The following is a 17,904-nucleotide window of genomic DNA, read 5'->3' as shown; positions in this document are numbered from 1 at the left end:
GACTAGACCAATCAGAGGCTGCGTTGTTTGTCTCTCCTTGCTCCGCCCCTTGCAGATTTTCTTTAATTATCCAATAAGAGCGGACCAGCTCCCCTCCTAGCATCCCACGTGCTCCCGTCCAATTAGAAGGGAGGGGGTGGGGCCTCAGCCCTGCGCAGTCTCCTGGGGAAGTGCGACCGCGCGTCTCTTGCCCGAAGGACGGCCGACCGGGAGTTCCACTTTGGAGCGGTTGTTCTTCATTGCTGTAGGTGGGTCTGCTTCTTTACCCAGAAATGGTATACAGAGACACTCTGGGGTCGCTGCCCCCCAAACCTGGCAACTAGCAGATACCATGAGCTTTTCAAACTTCACCTGGTCCCAGTCCTTGAGGTCTCTGCCCTTCCTGATTAGAATGGGTCACCTGGTTTCAGAATTCCTGTCTCTTGATTCCCCAGGCTGGGACCGGTGGAAGTCAAGGTCTGACTTCCAATCTGGGTATCCTTTCAAAAGGCGAGGTTGTGGGAAACCAGCAGTGCAAGGACTGGTGTAGGTGACCTGGAGCCTTCTCAGAGCAAGGACTCTTTTTACTCCAGTGCTGAGCCCTTGCTACGACTCACTGTGATCCGAGAACCAGGCATTGTTGCCTGGTTGATTGTTAGAAACGCCTAATCTCAGCCTGAATCAGAATCTTCACAGGTGATTTTTGTGCAGGTGACATTTTGAGCATTGCTGCTTTGGAGTTCCTGTGGTGGTTTAGCAGATTAAGAACCTGACATAGTTTCCCTGCGAATGCCAGCTGGATCCCTGGCCTCGTCTCCCTCATGGCGGGGTGTGTGTTGGGGGGGGGGGTTGTCATTGCAGAAAGCTGCAGAGTAGGTCGCAGATGCGGCTTGGGATCCCCCGTTGCTGCGGTTGTGGCGTAGGCCAGCAGCTGCAGCTCTGATTTGACCCCTAGCCCGAGAACTTCCATATGCCACAGGTGCAGCTGTAAAAAGAAAAAAAAAAGAGAGCATTGCTGCTTTAAGCTTCCTGAGATTTATAGTGTGGAAGGCAATGTTGATATATGTCATTGGTTCTGCAGACGACAGGCTACACTGCAGACCTAAAGGAGTTGTTCAGCTTCGAGCCTTGTGATTCAGACTTGGGATCGTTATGATGTCCCAGGTGTCGCTGCTTAATAAAGATGACATAACTAAAGTGATGATGTGGGGTAGCTATATCGATAGAAAAACCCGTGGTGAACATGGATATCTGGGCATGTGCAGAAGCGGTCAGGAAAGAAAACTCATGTAGGAGTTCCCGTGGTGGCTCAGCGGAAATGAATCTGACTATTACCCATGAGGAAGAAGGTTCGATCCCTGGCCTTGCTCAGTGGGTTAAGGATCTGGCATTGCCATGAGCTGTGGTGTAGGTCCCAGATTCGGTTTGGATCCTGTGTGGCTGTGGCTGTGGCTGTAGCTGTGGCCAGCAGGTGCAGCTCTGATTAGGCCCCTAGCATGGGAACCTCCATATGCCATGAGTGCAGCCCTAAAAAGACAAAATACAAAAAAAAAAAAAAAAGATGTTGTGGCTTCCATCTTGCGCTCTTGAATCGCTTGCCCAGGGGAAACCAGCTACCCTGTTGCAAGGGTATCAAGTTAGCTCTATGGAGAAGTCCTTGTGAGGAACTGAGGCTTCCTGCCAGTATCAATGCGCATGAGCCATCTTGGATGCTCGTCCTCCAGGCACGGTCAAGCTTTTGGGTGATGGAGTCCCTGCAGGCAACTTAGCTGCAACCTGATGAGAAGCCCTGATCCAGAACCATTCAGCTAAACTGTTACCAGATTCCTTGCCCGGAGGAACTGTGTGAGATGAATGTTTACTGTTTTAAGGTGCTAAGCTTTGGTAAAATGTGTTAGCTGCCAAGGAGAAGGGACAAGGCTGGTATCTGTGTGATGCTTTGGTACTTTTACACAGTCAGCAGAAGCAGCTGACCTTACGGCAGAGAGATGGTCTTCTGAAGGCTCTGTTTTGGCACCAGTTGTGGTTACTCTGTAAGGATAGGGGGCTGTTTTGCAGGATGCGTTTTAAGTTTCATACCAGTGAACAATATGTGCTGAACTCTCTCCCACCCAGGAATGTATGGGGCAAGGAAACAAGAGGTAGAAGTGGGTACCTCTCTTTGTCATACCCAGTGATCTACGTGCAAAATTTTTCTTTTTATCCCAGTAAAACTCAAAAGACTTCTTGCTGGTCCATTTGGGCTCCATTTGCAACCGTATAAACTGACCAAAAGGAGATTCTGATATTGTTGTGACTTTTGACTCTCAATAGAAAATAGCTTTTGTGCTACATAGTGGTAGCACAGAGGATTATGCGAGGAAGTAGCTCCTTAAGAGAATTCTGGAATTACCATGTCCAGCGAGGGCAGTCAGTGAAAGATTAGGACAGTCTTATGTGAGCAAAGATCATAAGGACGTCAAATCTCCCAGACTTCAAACTTTAGGCTATTCAGATTTTTAAAAATCTCAGCAGCTGAGATGCTGGCTACACATAAAGGGGAACATGAATTAGACTGTGGATCAGGAAGTCTGTTAGTATCAATTAACAGTCATTCATGGCTGCCTGTGGACATGAAGATTACATCAGTTTTTCCAGTTTTCCTCCTTCCGTTGATATGTGTATATTTGTGTATTTGTGTATTTTAGCCAAATAGCTTTCTTCTTCTTCTTTCTTTCTTGTCTTTTTAAGGCCACACCATGGTGTATGGAGGTTCCCAGGCTAGGGGTCGAATTGGAGCTGTAGCGACTGGCCTACACTACAGAAAAAGCAATGCCAGGTCTGAGCTGAGTCTTTGACCTATACCACAGCTGAGGGCAACACCAACCCCTTAACCCACTGAGCAAGGCTAGGGATCAAACCTGCGTTCTCATGGATGCTAGTCAGACCGTTTTGTGCTGAGCCATGATGGGAACTCCTAGCTTTCTTCTTTTCTGTGTCTTTCTCCTTCTGTTTGACATATGTGTAGGATGTGTCGTTATGGCTTAGTTTTCATGTTTGATTCGGAAGGTATAAAAGGTCATGATGAGATCATGGTTGAAGTAGGGATGGTCCTGGTGTTGGACCTCGAGACAGTAACAGATGGGGTTTTGAGTTGGTCCCCTGTTGTGAGAAGGAGGGTTCTGTTAAGCCAGGTACTTTCTCTTCCACTGAAGGGAAGCTGGTAAGAGGGCTGTGCATCAGTGTTGTGCCACTGGGGCGGGGGGATGGTTCTTGGGGGCATTTGTCTTGTTTTTGTGCTTCCCAAGTTTTTTAACCCCTTCCAAATCTTAGAGACTAGCTTAGCCCATAGTTCTGGATGCGAAAATCCTACTCTGTCCTATATAACAGGAAACCCTGAGTAACGTATCTCCCAGCTAAGATGTGTGCAGCATGTGACTACCCATTAGCGATCCTGACTCGGTCTTTGACACAAAGGAAGGGAGATGAGAAGGATGTTTTCCTAGCAGTGTCAGCCGTGGCAGCAAGACGGATTCCCTGGTGCTCCCGGTGGGACGCCATGTGCCCTGAGAGCTGTTTTAGAGCCATGAACTCTTAAACTTTGTGGCCAGAAGTAGCAGCAATATTGGCTTGCTAATCACTCCTGTTCTGTGGCATGCTTTGGGCCATTACATGTGCTGTGTAACCTCCTGGGTCTCCCTGTGCAGTTGTTCAGTGTCTTTGAAAGATGAAATGATGATGTTCCAGAAATCCTTTTGGGCTCAATCCATAAGACCACATGTTTATTATTTTTCAAGCAAGAGCTGTGACCCCACAGTGTAACCAAGTGTCAGAAAAGGACTTGAACCCTGAACTGGAAAGCTGTTAGGACTCTCTCCAGCTCATCCCCATTTCTCTCTGTGTGTGTGTATTTTGTGTTTTGCCTTTCTGCATAGACTTTTGCTTCTCCATGTATGAGCCAGTCAGGAAATATTTGTAAGCCTCCAGACCAAGTCTTGGAGAGAATGACCATGGGTCCTCAGCCTCAGTTCCAGGTTCCCAAGTCCAATCATGAATCCTGGATGATACATTGGGCAGCTAGAACTACCCACACTACTGTGACTCTGAGGACTGGAGACCATCCTGAGGAAAGGGTGACCTATTGGAGCTGGCAGGACCCGCCCCAAGAAGTGGACTCCAGGAGCCTGGAGTTTCTCAGTCATGGTATACAATGCTCTCTCTGGTATGTCTCCGCTGCCACGTATTGCTGTACATCAAATGCTTTAAAGCACGATCCTTTAATGCCCCCCTCCTCTGACCTTATCAGCATCCCAGTATCCCTCTCTGCAATCGCATCCCTGACTCCACACACTAAATGACCTGATATTGGAGAAAAAAGGGGATCACTCATATAACACTTCGTGATGGCAGTTCAGAGATAAGAAGATAAGAAGAAAACCCTTTCAATAAGGGAATTTTCACATACAGAATCATAAGCCTCGATCACCAAGGTATGCAATTTGAGGTCTCAGGGGATTTTCCCTGGGACTTGTCTCCATCTGGATTGCTTTATCTCCCCGTTTGGACCCAGGCGTTAGATCATATACGTTGTCATCATTGTCGGATCCCTGGGGACCAGGAAGGCGGTGGGACCATGACTTCTGCTTGTCTCTAACAAGGCTCTTGGGGAATCTGGCCCCAGGGGCCATGGAGGTGCCTGTAAACACCTTTCTCTCATACCCGCCACCATCCTTCCTATGCAGAGGGCTAAGGCCATGAACCTCTGCTCCTCACTTGCTCAGGACCCTGCGTATAGTTCCAATCCCTTCCACGTCTTCTAGTAAAGAGGAATCCTGGCCCCTTCCTCAAAGGTGGAGCCCACAGTACCCGCTCCTCCCAGGTAAGGTGGTAGCCGTGGAGATGCCAGTGTTTCTTGGCTGGTGGGTGAAGTTCTTTGCAGACCCTCCCGTGTTAAACCTTGCAGATCCAGGGAGTAGTGGTGAGGGTCCTGAATCCATGAGCTGGAGCTTGAGACCAACCCAGCAACGATCAGCCGTTTCTCTTCTGTCCGCGAGCTGCTAAGAAGGGGGAGCAAGGCTGGGAATGGCAGAGACCCAAGGGCAGAGAAGGGCTGTGTGTGTGCCCGTGTGCTGTTTCCATGGTATGTGTTGATATGGTTTACAGAGTGAGTCCAGTAGGATCAGCATCCTCTAGGAATTGGCGTTGGAAGTTGAGGGTGTGGGGAGTAGGGGCAGATCCTGAGTGAGCAACTCCTGTGTGGGTTGTTTTGACCTGACTGTGGCTGGAGCATGGACTCTTGGCCCCCACGCCCTTGGTTTTGATCTCCGCTTGTCATTTCTGCCTCTTGAGTCCAGGCCCATGAGAGGGGCAAACCAGTCGAGTGTGTGCGAGTTCCTCCTCCTGGGGCTCTCCCAGCAGCCCTGGCAGCAGCAGCAGCTCCTCTTCCTGCTCTTCCTGGGCATGTACCTGGCCACGGTCCTGGGAAACCTGCTCATCCTCCTGGCCATCAGCCTGAACGCCCGCCTGCACCGCCCCATGTACTTCTTCCTCAGCAACCTGTCCTTCGTGGACATGTGCTTCTCCTCCACCACGGTCCCCAAGATGCTGGCCAACCACGTCCTCGGACGTCACACCATCTCCTTCTCCGGGTGTCTCACCCAGATGTATTTTCTCTTCACGTTCGTGGACATGGACACTTTCCTCCTGGCTGTGATGGCCTATGACCGCTTTGTGGCTGTGTGTCGCCCCCTGCACTACTCCGCCAAGATGACCCACCCGCTCTGTGTCCTGCTGGTCACGGGGTCATGGGTCATTGCCAACTCGAATGTTTTGTTGCATACCCTGCTGATGGCTCGGCTCTCGTTCTGTGGGGACAATGCCATCCGCCACTTCTTCTGTGATGTGAGCCCCCTCCTGAAACTGTCCTGCTCGGACACATACCTCAATGAGGTGATGATTCAGACGGAGGGGGCCCTGGTCACGATCACCCCCTTTGTCTGCATCCTGGTGTCGTACATCCTCATCACCCGCGCTGTGCTGAGCGTCTCCTCGGCCAGGGGCAGATGGAAAGTCTTCTCCACCTGTGGCTCCCACCTGGCTGTGGTTTCCCTCTTCTGTGGCACCATCATTGCTGTGTATTTCAGCCCTTTTTCTTCCCACTCAGCTGAGACAGACATAGCCGCTGCTGTGATGTTCACAGTGGTGACCCCCATGCTCAACCCCTTCATCTACAGCCTGAGGAACCAGGACATAAAAGGGGCTCTTCGAAAAGTGGTTGCTATGACATTTTCCTCTCCTCTGTAATCCGTTGGGCCAACCAAATCACGGAGGGAATTGATTTCTAAGAAAACCATGTTTGTTTTTCTGATTATGTGAAAGGTTAATTAGCATTTGTCTTTTTGTAAGAGAATCATCTGTTGTCTATCTTGGGAGAAGAAACCTTGATTTGTCAGCTTCTTCAGGTTAAAGATTTCAGAAAGAGATATCCTTGTACCAAATAAGTTGACGCTTCCACCTGGCAATGCCCTCCAGCTAAACCCCACTCGGGACCAAATCTTGTTCAGTAAGTTGAGTTTATCACTCCTTGTCCCAAGGGAGAACACTTAGCATGGGGGAGAAGTGAGACACCTTAGTAGGAACATGCTAGAAGGAACTTACTGAAAGACTTGGGCCTAGCAGAGCTTTCTTTCCTGCCCGCTTGTGTTTCTCACAGGCGTCCTGTCCTAATAAACCTATTTCTTGCCTCGCACTTTGTCTGTCACTGAATTCCTTCTGTGTGGAGACATGAAGAACCTGAACCTCAGTGAGTCCAGACACAGGCCTTTGCAGGCGCTGACGCTTTACTCCCAGCTTGCATCCAGACCAACTCCTATGTGTCATGGACACTGTGGGGGACACCTCCTGTCGATGATTTCTCGGGCACTAACAGCTGGTTGGGAGACTACCTTGGGAGGGATAACATCTAACATAGATCATGCCGTGACCAGCCACCCAGTTCTCATCACCCCTAGCCAGCAGGAAGTATCTCCGGAAGAGGGGACCACCCTCCATGTCCCATATACGTAAAGGCTGGAATGATAGGCTCTCAGGAGGACAGAGACCGACCCCCACCCCACCCCCGAAATGTGGCTGTCGACCTTGGAGAACTGCAGTGGACACCCTCTCCTGGAATGGGGATGCTCAAGTTGGGCGGCAAGAAATGGTGGCCTGCAGAAAAGAACTGCCTCCTTAGATGAACCGCCTTCAAGAACTAACTGCCCTCTGTCATGGGACTCAACCCCAGTGCTTCCCTTGAGCTTCCCTCCTCTTTCGTCATTGTTCCTGCCACAAGTTCCCGCCAAGAACTCCAGCCACAGATTCCCACCACCGATCCTTTGTAAGCCTAGCACCTCTTCACAGTAAAGGCTGGCAGCATCTTGAGCTCAGCCTGACCCCTCAGATGTCTTAATAAAGCTCTCTTGATGTAAAGAAACAAGTGAAAGACTTGGGCTTGCGTCAGGCGGTTTTGGAGGGGATGCAAGGGATTGAGTCTTTGCTGTGCCTGAAGAGCTGTAGCAAAGTGGGGATAAGTGTGTCTGGAGATGGTGATATCTTTTATCTAAGAGGGAGGAAGCCTAGACGGAGGTCAAAGCCATGATTGCAGAGAAGTGTCCGTCCCTCACATCAGCCAGCCTAGGGGGCGTTTGCTCGTTCTGGTGGCTTGGACAGCGTTCAGGTTTCAGGTGCACGTGATTACGGAGTGGTCTTGTTTTGTCCTGCTCCATGAACAGTCACAGAGTGGCCTCGTGTGACGTTAACATTCTGTGCAACTCTCTGTGTTCGTCCTCGCTGTGAGGGCGAGACGGGTCCTGGTCATCAGGGCTGACTGCCTGTTCTGACAACAGAGACGGAGAGATGCAGGCACCTCTGGTGGGAGGGTCAGACTGTTGTGGGGCAGGATGGAGAGGGTTCCTTTAGGGCTCTAGGGAGCCCGAATCCTGCCACGTGTTCAAGCTACTCATTTTTTATCTTCCTGTCTGAATGTACGGTATTGTATAATGTTATAATGGGAACATGGGTGTGTTAAACAAGAAACAATATCATCCCAAATCCTCAGTGTCCAGTCACATTAATCAACTGCATCTTTTTCTTCATCTTCTGTTCCATTTATGTCACTGCACTGTGATTTTTTACAGAGCTTCTCATTTATATAGTGATTTTCCTCTTTTATTTCATAATAATACCTTTCTAAATTGCTGCATTGTTGCTACAGTTCTATTTTCTTGCCCTTATGTTTTTACATCAAGTTGTTCTAGCAAAATGTACTCACTAGTAATCTTGTTCCTGAATTGAAGCATAATGGAATTTTGCTATTTGAAATTATGACTTTTAATTTTATTTTCAAATGTATGACTAGGTCACTTGGCTGTACAGTAGAAATTGGCACAACATTATAAATCAATGATACTCTAATAAAATTTTTTAAAATTTCATTTTGGAAATGAAAATAAATTATTGACGATTACATGAAACTGGTTAAACATCAGTCACCAAGGAGGATGCTCTGGGCATTGAGGGAAAAAAAGGTAAACAGTACAATTTCCCTTAATTTGAGAGAGAGAGGTAGATGATATCTTTTATGAAAACAGAATTAAGGATCAAAGGCCATTTATGGGTTTGTCAAATGAGTTTCTTTTTTATATTTATCATAATTTTGTATCGATATATTTGCCTAATGGAAGGAATGGTAGCATTTTCCATTTTAGTCCATATATCCAAGAATTCTTTATAATAAGAATGACAGTACCTGTTCCTTGAAAGTTTGAAAGAAATCTCTAGCCTTTGTTTCATGTATTTTGTGCTCTGTTACAGATGCCTGTATATTTATAATTTTCATATAATCTTGTTTTATCCTTTTATCATATAAAATATCCCTCTTTATCTATGTACATTTTTTGTTTTAAAGTCTCTTTTGTTTGATATTAGTATATCCACTCCAGCTCTCCTGTGGTTTCTTTTTGGAAAATATATGACACATATTTTTCTGTCCTTTTACTTTCAGTCTCACGTGTCCTTGAATCTCAAGTGTGTACCCTATAGGCAACATATACTTTTTTTTTTTTGAGAAATTTTATTGGTGTGAGGTTGATTTACAGTGATGGGTTAGGTTCAGTTGTACAGCCAAGTGATTCAGTTATACATGTGGAAAGTAGCATAATGTCTTTTCTATCAAAGGAATTCTTGGTTACTCCATTTTGTTCTGGTTTCACCTTCCTGCGACACCCCTCCTCTTTCCCTCTGCTCCCAGTAACAATTTGTTTCAAATTAGCCAACCAAGAAGCATGTGCACCTTGACCTGACCCAGGGGAAGGCGACAGGTACATCACCTGTGGTGGGGATAAATAGGGAGGGGCTTTTCTTTGCACGTGCTTTTTAAGCACCCATGCCCTTCTGCAGAAATAAAGAGCCTTGTCGAGATCTCCCAGTGTTCATGTGTCTCATTTTTCAACACTGACCATCTGAGCTATGTACATACATACACATATATCCATTCTTTCTCAGATTCTTCTCCCATATAGATAATTACAAAATATTGAGTACAGTTCTCTGTGCTATACAGTAGGTCTTTGTTGTTTATCTATTTTATTTTATTTAGGTAGGTGATTTCTAGAAGTTTTTTTTATTTATTTATTACTCAATGAATTTATCACATCTGTAGTTGTATAATGATCATCACAATCCAATGTCACAGGATTTCCATCCCACAATCCAAGCATCCCCCCACCCCCCCAAACTGTCTCCTCCAGAGACCATAAGTTTTTCAGTGTCTGTGAGTCAGCCTCTGTTCTGCAAAGAAGTTCCATTTATCATTTTTTCAGATTCCACATGTCAGTGAAAGCATTTGATGTTGATGTCTCATTGTATGGCTGACTTCACTTAGCATGATAATTTCTACATCCATCCATGTTGCCAAAAATGCCGGTATTGCGTTCATTTTAATGGCTGAGTGATATTCCATTGTGTATATGGACCACATCTTCTGGATCCACTCCTCTGTCGATGGACACTTAGGTTGTTTTCATGTTTTAGCTATGGTAAATAGTGCTGCAATGAACATCAGAGTACATGTGTCTTTGGGAGTTGTGGTTTTCTCTGGATAGATGCCCAGGAGTGGGATTGCTGGATCAAATGGTAGTTCTATGTTTAGTTTTCTGAGGCATCTCCATACTGCTTTCCACAGTGGTTGTACCAATTGACAATCCCACCAACAGTGTACTAGGGTTCCTTTTCCTCCACACCCTCTCCAGCACTTAGTGTTTGTAGACTTTTTGGTGATGGCCATTCTGGCTTGTGTAAGGTGGTACCTCCTCGTGGTTTTGATTTGCATCTCTCTAACAATGAGTGATGTTGAACATCTTTTCATGTGTTTTTTGGCTATCTGTATGTCTTCTTTGGAGAACTGTGTGTTTAGATCTTCTGCCCATTTTTTGATGGGGCAGTTTGTTGTTTTGGTATGGAGCTGCAGAGGTGTTTATAAATTTTGGAGATGAATCCCTTGTCAGTTGATTCACTTACACAGATTTTCTCCCATTCTGTGGGTTGTCTTTTTGTGTTGTTTAGGGTTTCCTTTGCTGTGGAGAAACTTTTGAGTTTGATTAGGTCCCATTTGTTTATTTTTGTTTTTACTGTCATTACTGTAAGAGGTGGATCTGAGAAGATGTTGCTGTCGTTTATGTCAGAGAGTGTTTGGCCTGTGTTTTCCTCTAAGAGTTTTATAGTGTCTGGTCTTCTATCTAGGTCTTTAATCCATTTGGAGTTTATTTTTGTGTAGGGAGTGTTCTAATTTCATTCCTTTCCATGTGGCTGTCCAGTTTTCCCAGCACCACTTATTGAACAAGACGTCTTTTCTCCATTGTATATCCTTGCCTCCTTTGTCATCAATTAGTTGGCTGTAGGTGTGTGGGTTGAATTCTGGGCTTTCTATCCTGTTCCACTGATCTATGTTTCTGTCTTGATGCCAGCTACCATATGGTTTTGATGATTGTTGCTTTGTAGTATAGTCTGAAGTCCAGGAGCCTGATTCCTCCACTTCCATTTTCCTTTTTCAGGATGTCTTTGGCTGTTCTGGGTCTTTGGTGCTTCGAAACAAAGTTTAAAATATTTTGTTCGAGTTCTGTGAAAAATGTCCCTGGTGCTTTGATAGGGATTGCATTGAATCTGTAGATTGCCTTAGGTAGTATAGTTATTTTGATAATATTAACTCTTCCAATCCACGAGCTTGGTATGTCTTTCCATCTATTTGTGTCATCTTTGATTTCTTTCATCAGTGTCTTATAATTTTCAGAGTACGGGTTTTTTGTCTCTTTAGGTAGGTTTACTCCTAGATACTTTATTCTTTTGGATGCGATTGTAAATGGAATTGCTTCCCTAATTTCTCTTTCTGATCTTCCATTGTTAGTGTATAGAGATGCCGTCGATGTCTGTGTATTAATTTTGTATCCTGTGACTTTGCCAAATTCGTGGATGAGCTCTAACAGTTTTCTGGTAGAGTCTTCAGGGTTCTCTAGGTAGAGGATCCTGTCATCTGCAAACAGTGATAGTTTTACTTCTTCCTTTCCAATTTGGATTCCTTTTATTGCTTTTACTTTTCTGAGTGCTGTGGCTAGGACTTCCAAAAGTATGTTGAATGGTAGGGGCAAGAGTGGACATCCTTGTCTTCTTGCTGATCTCAGCAGGAATTCTTTCAGCTTTTCACCATTGAGAATGATGTTCGCTATGGGTTTGTGATATATGGCCTTTATGATGTTGAGGTAGGTTCCCTCTATGCCCACTTTCTGAAGGTTTTTTTTTTAATCAGAAGTGGGTGTTGGAGTTTGTCAAAGGCATTTTCTGCATCTATTGAGAGGATCGTATGGTTTTTATTCTTCAGTGTGCTAATGTGGTGTATCACACTGATGGATTTGTGGATATTGAAGAACCCTTGCATCCCTGGGATAAATCCCACTTGATCATGATGTACAGTCCTTTTAATGAATTGTTGGATGTGGTTTGCTAGTATTTTGTTGAGGATTTTAGCATCGATGTTGTTCAGTGAAATTGGCCTGTAGTTTTCTTTTTTTTGTGGTGTCTTTGTCTGGTTTTGGTATCAGGGTGATGGTGGCCTCAGAATGAGTTTGAGAGTATCCCTTCCTCTGCAAATTTTTGAAATAGTTTCAGAAGGAGAGGTGTTACCTCTTCTCTAAATGTTTGAATTCGCCTGTGAAGCCATCTGGTCCTGGACTTTTGTTTGTTGGAAGTTTTTTAATCACAGTTTCAATTTCAGTTCTTGTGATTGGTCCATTCACCTTTTCTGTTTCGTCTCGGTTTAGTCGTGGAAGATTGTACTTTTCTAAGCATTTGTCCATTTCTTCTAGGTTTTCCGTTTTATTTGCGTGTAGTTGCATATAGTAGTCTCTTGTGATCCTTTGTATTTCTGTGATGTCCGTTGTTACTTCTCCCTTTTCATTTCTAATTTTATTGATTTGAGTCCTCTGTCTTTTCTTCTTCATAAGTCTGGCTAGGGGTTTATCAATTTTGTTGATCTTTTCAAAGAACCAGTTTTTCGTTTCATTGATCTTTTCTATGGTTTTCTTTGTTTCTATTTCATTGATTTCTGCTCTGATCTTTATGATTTCTTTCTTTCTGCTAACTTTAGGTCTTGTCTGTTCTCTCTCGGGTTGCTTTAGATGTAAAGTTAGCTTGTTTATTTGCGCTTTTCCTTGTTTCCTGAGGTGGACTTGTATTGCTATAACTTTCCTCCTAGAACGGCTTTTGCTGCATCGAATGGGTTTTGGAGGGTCGTATCTTTGTTGTCATTTGCTTCTAGGTATTTTTAAATTTCCTCTTTGATTTATTCAGCGATCCATTGGTTGTTTAGTAGCATGTTGTTTAGCCTCCGTGTGTTTGTGTTTTTTGCAGTTTTTTTCTTGTTGTTGATTTCTGGTCGTATAGCATTGTGGTTGGGAAAGATGCTTGATATGATTTCAGTGTTCTTAAAGTTACCGAGGTTGGACTTGTAGCCCAGGATGTGATCAATCTTAGAGAATGTTCCGTGTGCACTTGAGAAGAATGTGTATTCTGTTGCTTTTGGATGGAATGTCCTATAAATATCTATTAAGTCCATCTGGTTTAATGCTTCATTCAGGGCCTGTGTTTCCTTATGGATTTTCTGTCTGGTTGATCTTTCCGTTGCTGTAAGTGGGGTGTTAAAGTCCCCGACTATGATTGTGTTATTGTTGATGTGTCCTTTTAAGGTTGTTAGCAGTCGCCTTATATATTGTGGTGAACCTATGTTGGGTGCATAGGTATTTAAAATTGTTATATCTTCTTCTTGGATTGATCCTTTGATCATTAGGTAATGTCCTTCTCTGTCCCTTAAAATATTCTTCACTTTAAAGTCTATTTTGTCCGATATGAGTATTGCTACTCCAGCTTTCTTTTGATCCCCATTTGCATGGAATATTTTCTTCCATGCTCTCGCTTTCAATTTGTATGTGTCCCTAGAAGTGAAATGGGTCTCTTGAAGACAGCATATGTATGGGTCTTGTTTTTGTATCCATTCAGCCAGTCTCTGTCTTTTGGTTGGGGGGTTTAGTCCATTAACATTTAAGGTAATTATTGATATGTATGCTCTTATTGCCATGTTATTAATTGCTTTGGATTTGGTTTTGTTGTTCTTTTTTCTTTCCTTCTTCTCTTGTTCTTTCCTGCCTATAGAAGTTCCTTTAGTATTTGTCGTAAGGCCAGTTTAGTGTTGCTGAATTCTCTCAGCTTTTGCTTATCTGTGAAGGTTTTGATTTCTCCTTCAAATCTGAATGAGAGCCTTGCTGGGTAGAGTAATCTTGGTTGGAGGTTTTTTCCTTTCATCACATTAAGTATTTCATGCCACTCCCTTGTGGCCTGCAGAGTTTCTGGCTGAGGAATCTGCTGATAACCTTAGTGGGGTTCCCTTGTATGTTATTAGTTTCTTTTCCCTAGCTGCTTTCCAGAATTTCTCTCTGTCTTTAATTTTGGTCAGTTTGATTAATATGTGTCTTGGTGTATTCCTCCTTGGGTTTACTTTACATGGTACTCGTTGTGCTTCCTGGATTTGAGTGAGTGATTCCTTTCCAATGTTCGGGACGTTTTCGGCTATTAGAATATTTTTCTGTCTCCTTCCCTCTCTCTTCTCCTTCTGGCCCCCCTATAATACGGATGTTGTTGCATTTTAACGTCGTGCCACAGTTCTCTGAGACTCTCTTCATTTGTTTTCAGTCTTTTTTCTCCTTTCTGTTCCGCATGCTTAATTTGCACTAATCTGTCCTCCACCTCGCTTATTTGTTGTTTTGCCTCTCGTATTCTGCTGTTAGCTGCTTCAAGTGAATGTTTTATTTCAGTTATTGTATTTTGCATCTCTTCTTGATTATGTTTTATATCCTGTATCTCTTTGCTCAGTGTTTCCTGTAAGTTATCCATCTTTGCCTCCAGTTTATTTCCAATGTCTTGCATCATCTTCAGCATCAACAGTCTAAAGTCTTTTTCCTGGAGGCTGAGAATCTCCTCATCGCTTAGCTGATTTTCTGGAGTTTCTTCTTTCTCCCTCGTCTGAGCTGTAGTTCTGTCTTTTCATTTTTACAGGTTTTTGTTGTTGTGACCTTTTTACAGATAATAGAGTTGTAGCTTCTCTTACTTCTGATGTCTGCCCCCCTGTGACTGACGTTAGTATGGGGGGCTTGCTGTAGGCTTCCTGATGGGAGGGACTGATGCGTGCCCACTGGTGGGTGGAGCTGATTCTAATCCCTCTGGTGGGTGGGGCTTAGTCTGTGGACAGGATTAGAGGCAGCTGTGTGCCTGAGGGGTCTTTAGGCAGCGTGTTTACTGAGGGGTAGGGCTGTGATCCCACCTGGATTGTTGTTTTCCCTGGGGCTTCCCAGCACCAGACTCTGTGGCCAGCTTTTCCCAAAATGTCCACCTCCAGAGAAAGGCCCTTAGCTGCTGAATACTCCCGAGAGCTTTGCTTCCAATGACCTTCCCTCACAACAAGCCACACCCACCCCTGTTTTCCCAGGATGTCCTCCAAGAACTTTGGTCAGGTTTGACCCAGATTCCCATGGAGACTTTGCTTTGCCCTGGGACCCAGTGCTCGTGAAAGTCTGTGTGCACCTTTTAAGAATGGGGTCTCCGTTTGCCCCAGTCCCATGGAGCTAGTGTGCACAAACCCCACAATGTCATGTGCTCCAGGGGATTTTTCTCCCAGTGCCAGATCCCCACACATGGGAGTTTGATGTGGGGCTCAGAACTCTCACTCCTGTAGGTGAGTCTCTGTGAACCGGTTAGTTTCCAGTCTGTGGGGCTCCTCAGCTGGGAGGTATGGGTTTGTTTATATCACATAATCACCCCTCCTACCTCTTGATGTGGCCTCCTCTTTGTCTTCTGGAGTAAGATATCTTTTTTTAAGGTTTCTGGTCCATTTGGTTGAAGATTGCTCAGCCTTTAGTTGTGAATTTTGTTGTTTTTAGGAGAGATGTTGCGTTCCAGTCCTTCTGTTCTGCCATCTTAATTCCATCTCGGCAACATATCTTTGATCATGTTTTTTTTTTTGTTTGTTTGTTTTTTAACCCAGTGTGATGATCTCTGACTTTTTGGCTGGAATGTTTATTATGTTCACTTTCAGTATTTATGTTTGCTGTTTTATTTTCTGTTTTCTGTATATCTTGTCTTTTTTTTTGTCTTTACTGTTCTCTTTTGCATTAAGCATATATTTTCTAATGTAGCATTTTAATCTCAGTAATACTTTTTTTTTCATCGTATCTTTTGGATTTTTGTAGTGGTTGCTCTATGTTTTACCACATACATTATTTTGGCCACACCTGTGACATGCAGAAGCTCCCAGGCCAGGGATCAAACCCAAGCCACTGCAGTGACAATGCTGGTACTTAACCCTCTGAGCCATACGGGAACTCATACCATATATATTTTACTTTAGCAAGGTCAGCTTCACATTTATACTGGCTTAATTCCCATTTATATATACATTTATATATATATAAATTTATATATATAAATTTATATAATTCCCATGATATAAATGCTTCTCCTATATAGCTCTATTTTTTCTCCCTTTTGAGTTTTATTTGTGTATTATTGGTTTACATATTATATCAATGTTACAAATGCCACAGTACATTCTTATAATTATTACTTTACCGTCTGTGATCATTCCTTAGTCCATTACAGCTTTACTCTCATCCACCTCCTTTGTGCTCTTATTTGGAAATATGCTACATTTCTATGTACTGTAGGCCCACTGGTACATTACATACATATTATTTTAGCCTCTCGCTTTAAAAGTCACTTAAGAGAGGAAAAGAGAGGAAAAGTACTTTTCTTTGATAATGACTTACAGTTGTCAGTGCTCTTTGTGTGGATTTTAATTGCTTTCTGGGGTCACTTACTTTAGGCCTGAACGAATTCCTTTAGTATTTTTTTTGTAAAGTAAGTCTGCTTCATTTTGAAAGCTTTGGTGGGTATAGGATTCTGGATTTACATTTTCTTTCCTGGGCATTTTCCTCATACATTTTTTTATTATTATTTGTGAGAGACCTTTAAATGTTGACTCCATAGTAAATTGTTAAACATTATATTTTGAGCATGCGAGACACCGTTTTACAAATATTCCAACTATCTTTCCTCAATTTATACTTTACCTCTCGGTTTTCTTACTTTTTGGGGGGAACATAACATATATTTAAATTTTATATTCTTATAACTAGTAGGTATATATTTTGTATTTTCTTTTACTTCTCTTATGCTTTATATTTTCTTCCCCATTCCTTTATTACTTAAATCTTCAGCTGCGTTTTCTCCCAATTGTCTTTAATTTTTATAGTTTAAATCAATATTTTATGTATATAGCTTTGATTTTATTTCTTCATATATTTATAAAATTGCCCCCAGTTACCTTTTTTTGGCTCTGCCCACTGCATGTGGAAGTTCCTAGGCCAGGGACTGAACCCACATCACAGCAGTGACCTGAGCCATAGCAGCAACAGTGTCAGATCCTTAATCAATAGGCCACCAGGGAACTCTTTCAACTACTTTTTAATAACCCTTCCTTATTTTACTGTTTGTATCATTTGTAAAATGCTACCACTTTTTATCATTTGTAAAATGCTGATATTTATGTCTGATATGCATTGAGAACTTATTATGTGCTAACCAGTTGGCCAAGACTTTTTTCTTTGTATCTATTTTAATATCTCAGCCACAAGATAAGTATCATTATCATTCCTGCTCAAAGTTATCCTATCCCTGGCTTTAGAGAAAGTGATTGTCTCAAGGTCCCCTGGTTAGGACATGGTGGGACTGGGTTTCTGACATATCCAGCTAGGTAACCAAGGACATCCTCTGAATAACTCTGTAAATTCATACAAACATGTATAGATATATGCATAGAACTATGGGTATATATATGTATATGTACATATATATATTTTAGATTGTTTATTGTGATACATGATATAAGCTTTTATTATTGTACTGATATGTTGCTATTTTAGTTTGAGACTTTTTAAAGGACATTTTTAATATTTTGCAATTATAAAATTATGCTGAGATGCGTATAAGAATGCTTATTATTGTAAACATGCATAGACTTAATACTTGGAAAGTGTCCACCTAAAGGGGAGCAATGCCATAAATTATGTTCCATCCTTATAATTGAATCCATTACAGCCACTAAAGAAAGTAGCATATTTGTAAGTTCTGATGTGAAAAGAATTCCCAAGCTATAATTCAAGTTGTGTTTTATAGAATAATCACTTTTGTGTATTGTAAAATAAAGGATTATATTGGCATAAACTTACCCCAAAACTCTTAATCAGTTCCACCTTTTCATGTGAATGCATATAGACTTACCTAATTATTAAAAAAAATTGAAGTCTAGTTGAT

The 17,904-nt window shown here is 43.0% G+C and overlaps 1 protein-coding gene across 2 annotated transcripts; it reads left to right on the top strand.

The window, feature by feature from the left end:
- The first annotated feature begins 175 nt into the window (after nucleotides 1–175).
- LOC125127553 (olfactory receptor 1361-like) lies at nucleotides 176–8,124 on the top strand. 2 transcript variants are annotated; one of them, XM_047780745.1, is made up of 2 exons: nucleotides 176–244; nucleotides 5,313–8,124. In XM_047780745.1, the coding sequence occupies exon 2, from the start codon at nucleotides 5,317–5,319 to the stop codon at nucleotides 6,259–6,261; it is 945 nt and encodes a 314-aa protein (XP_047636701.1). In that variant the 5' UTR covers nucleotides 176–244; nucleotides 5,313–5,316; the 3' UTR covers nucleotides 6,262–8,124. The 2 variants fall into 2 exon arrangements, with proteins under 2 accessions (XP_047636701.1, XP_047636702.1); XM_047780746.1 differs by having other exon boundaries at nucleotides 176–248.
- The last annotated feature ends 9,780 nt before the right edge of the window (nucleotides 8,125–17,904 follow it).

This window comes from Phacochoerus africanus, chromosome 5, assembly GCF_016906955.1.
Source record: "Phacochoerus africanus isolate WHEZ1 chromosome 5, ROS_Pafr_v1, whole genome shotgun sequence".
Classification (NCBI taxonomy): domain Eukaryota; kingdom Metazoa; phylum Chordata; class Mammalia; order Artiodactyla; family Suidae; genus Phacochoerus; species Phacochoerus africanus.
Note: the sequence above shows the minus strand (reverse complement) of the source record. Positions and strands in the feature narration are given on the sequence as shown.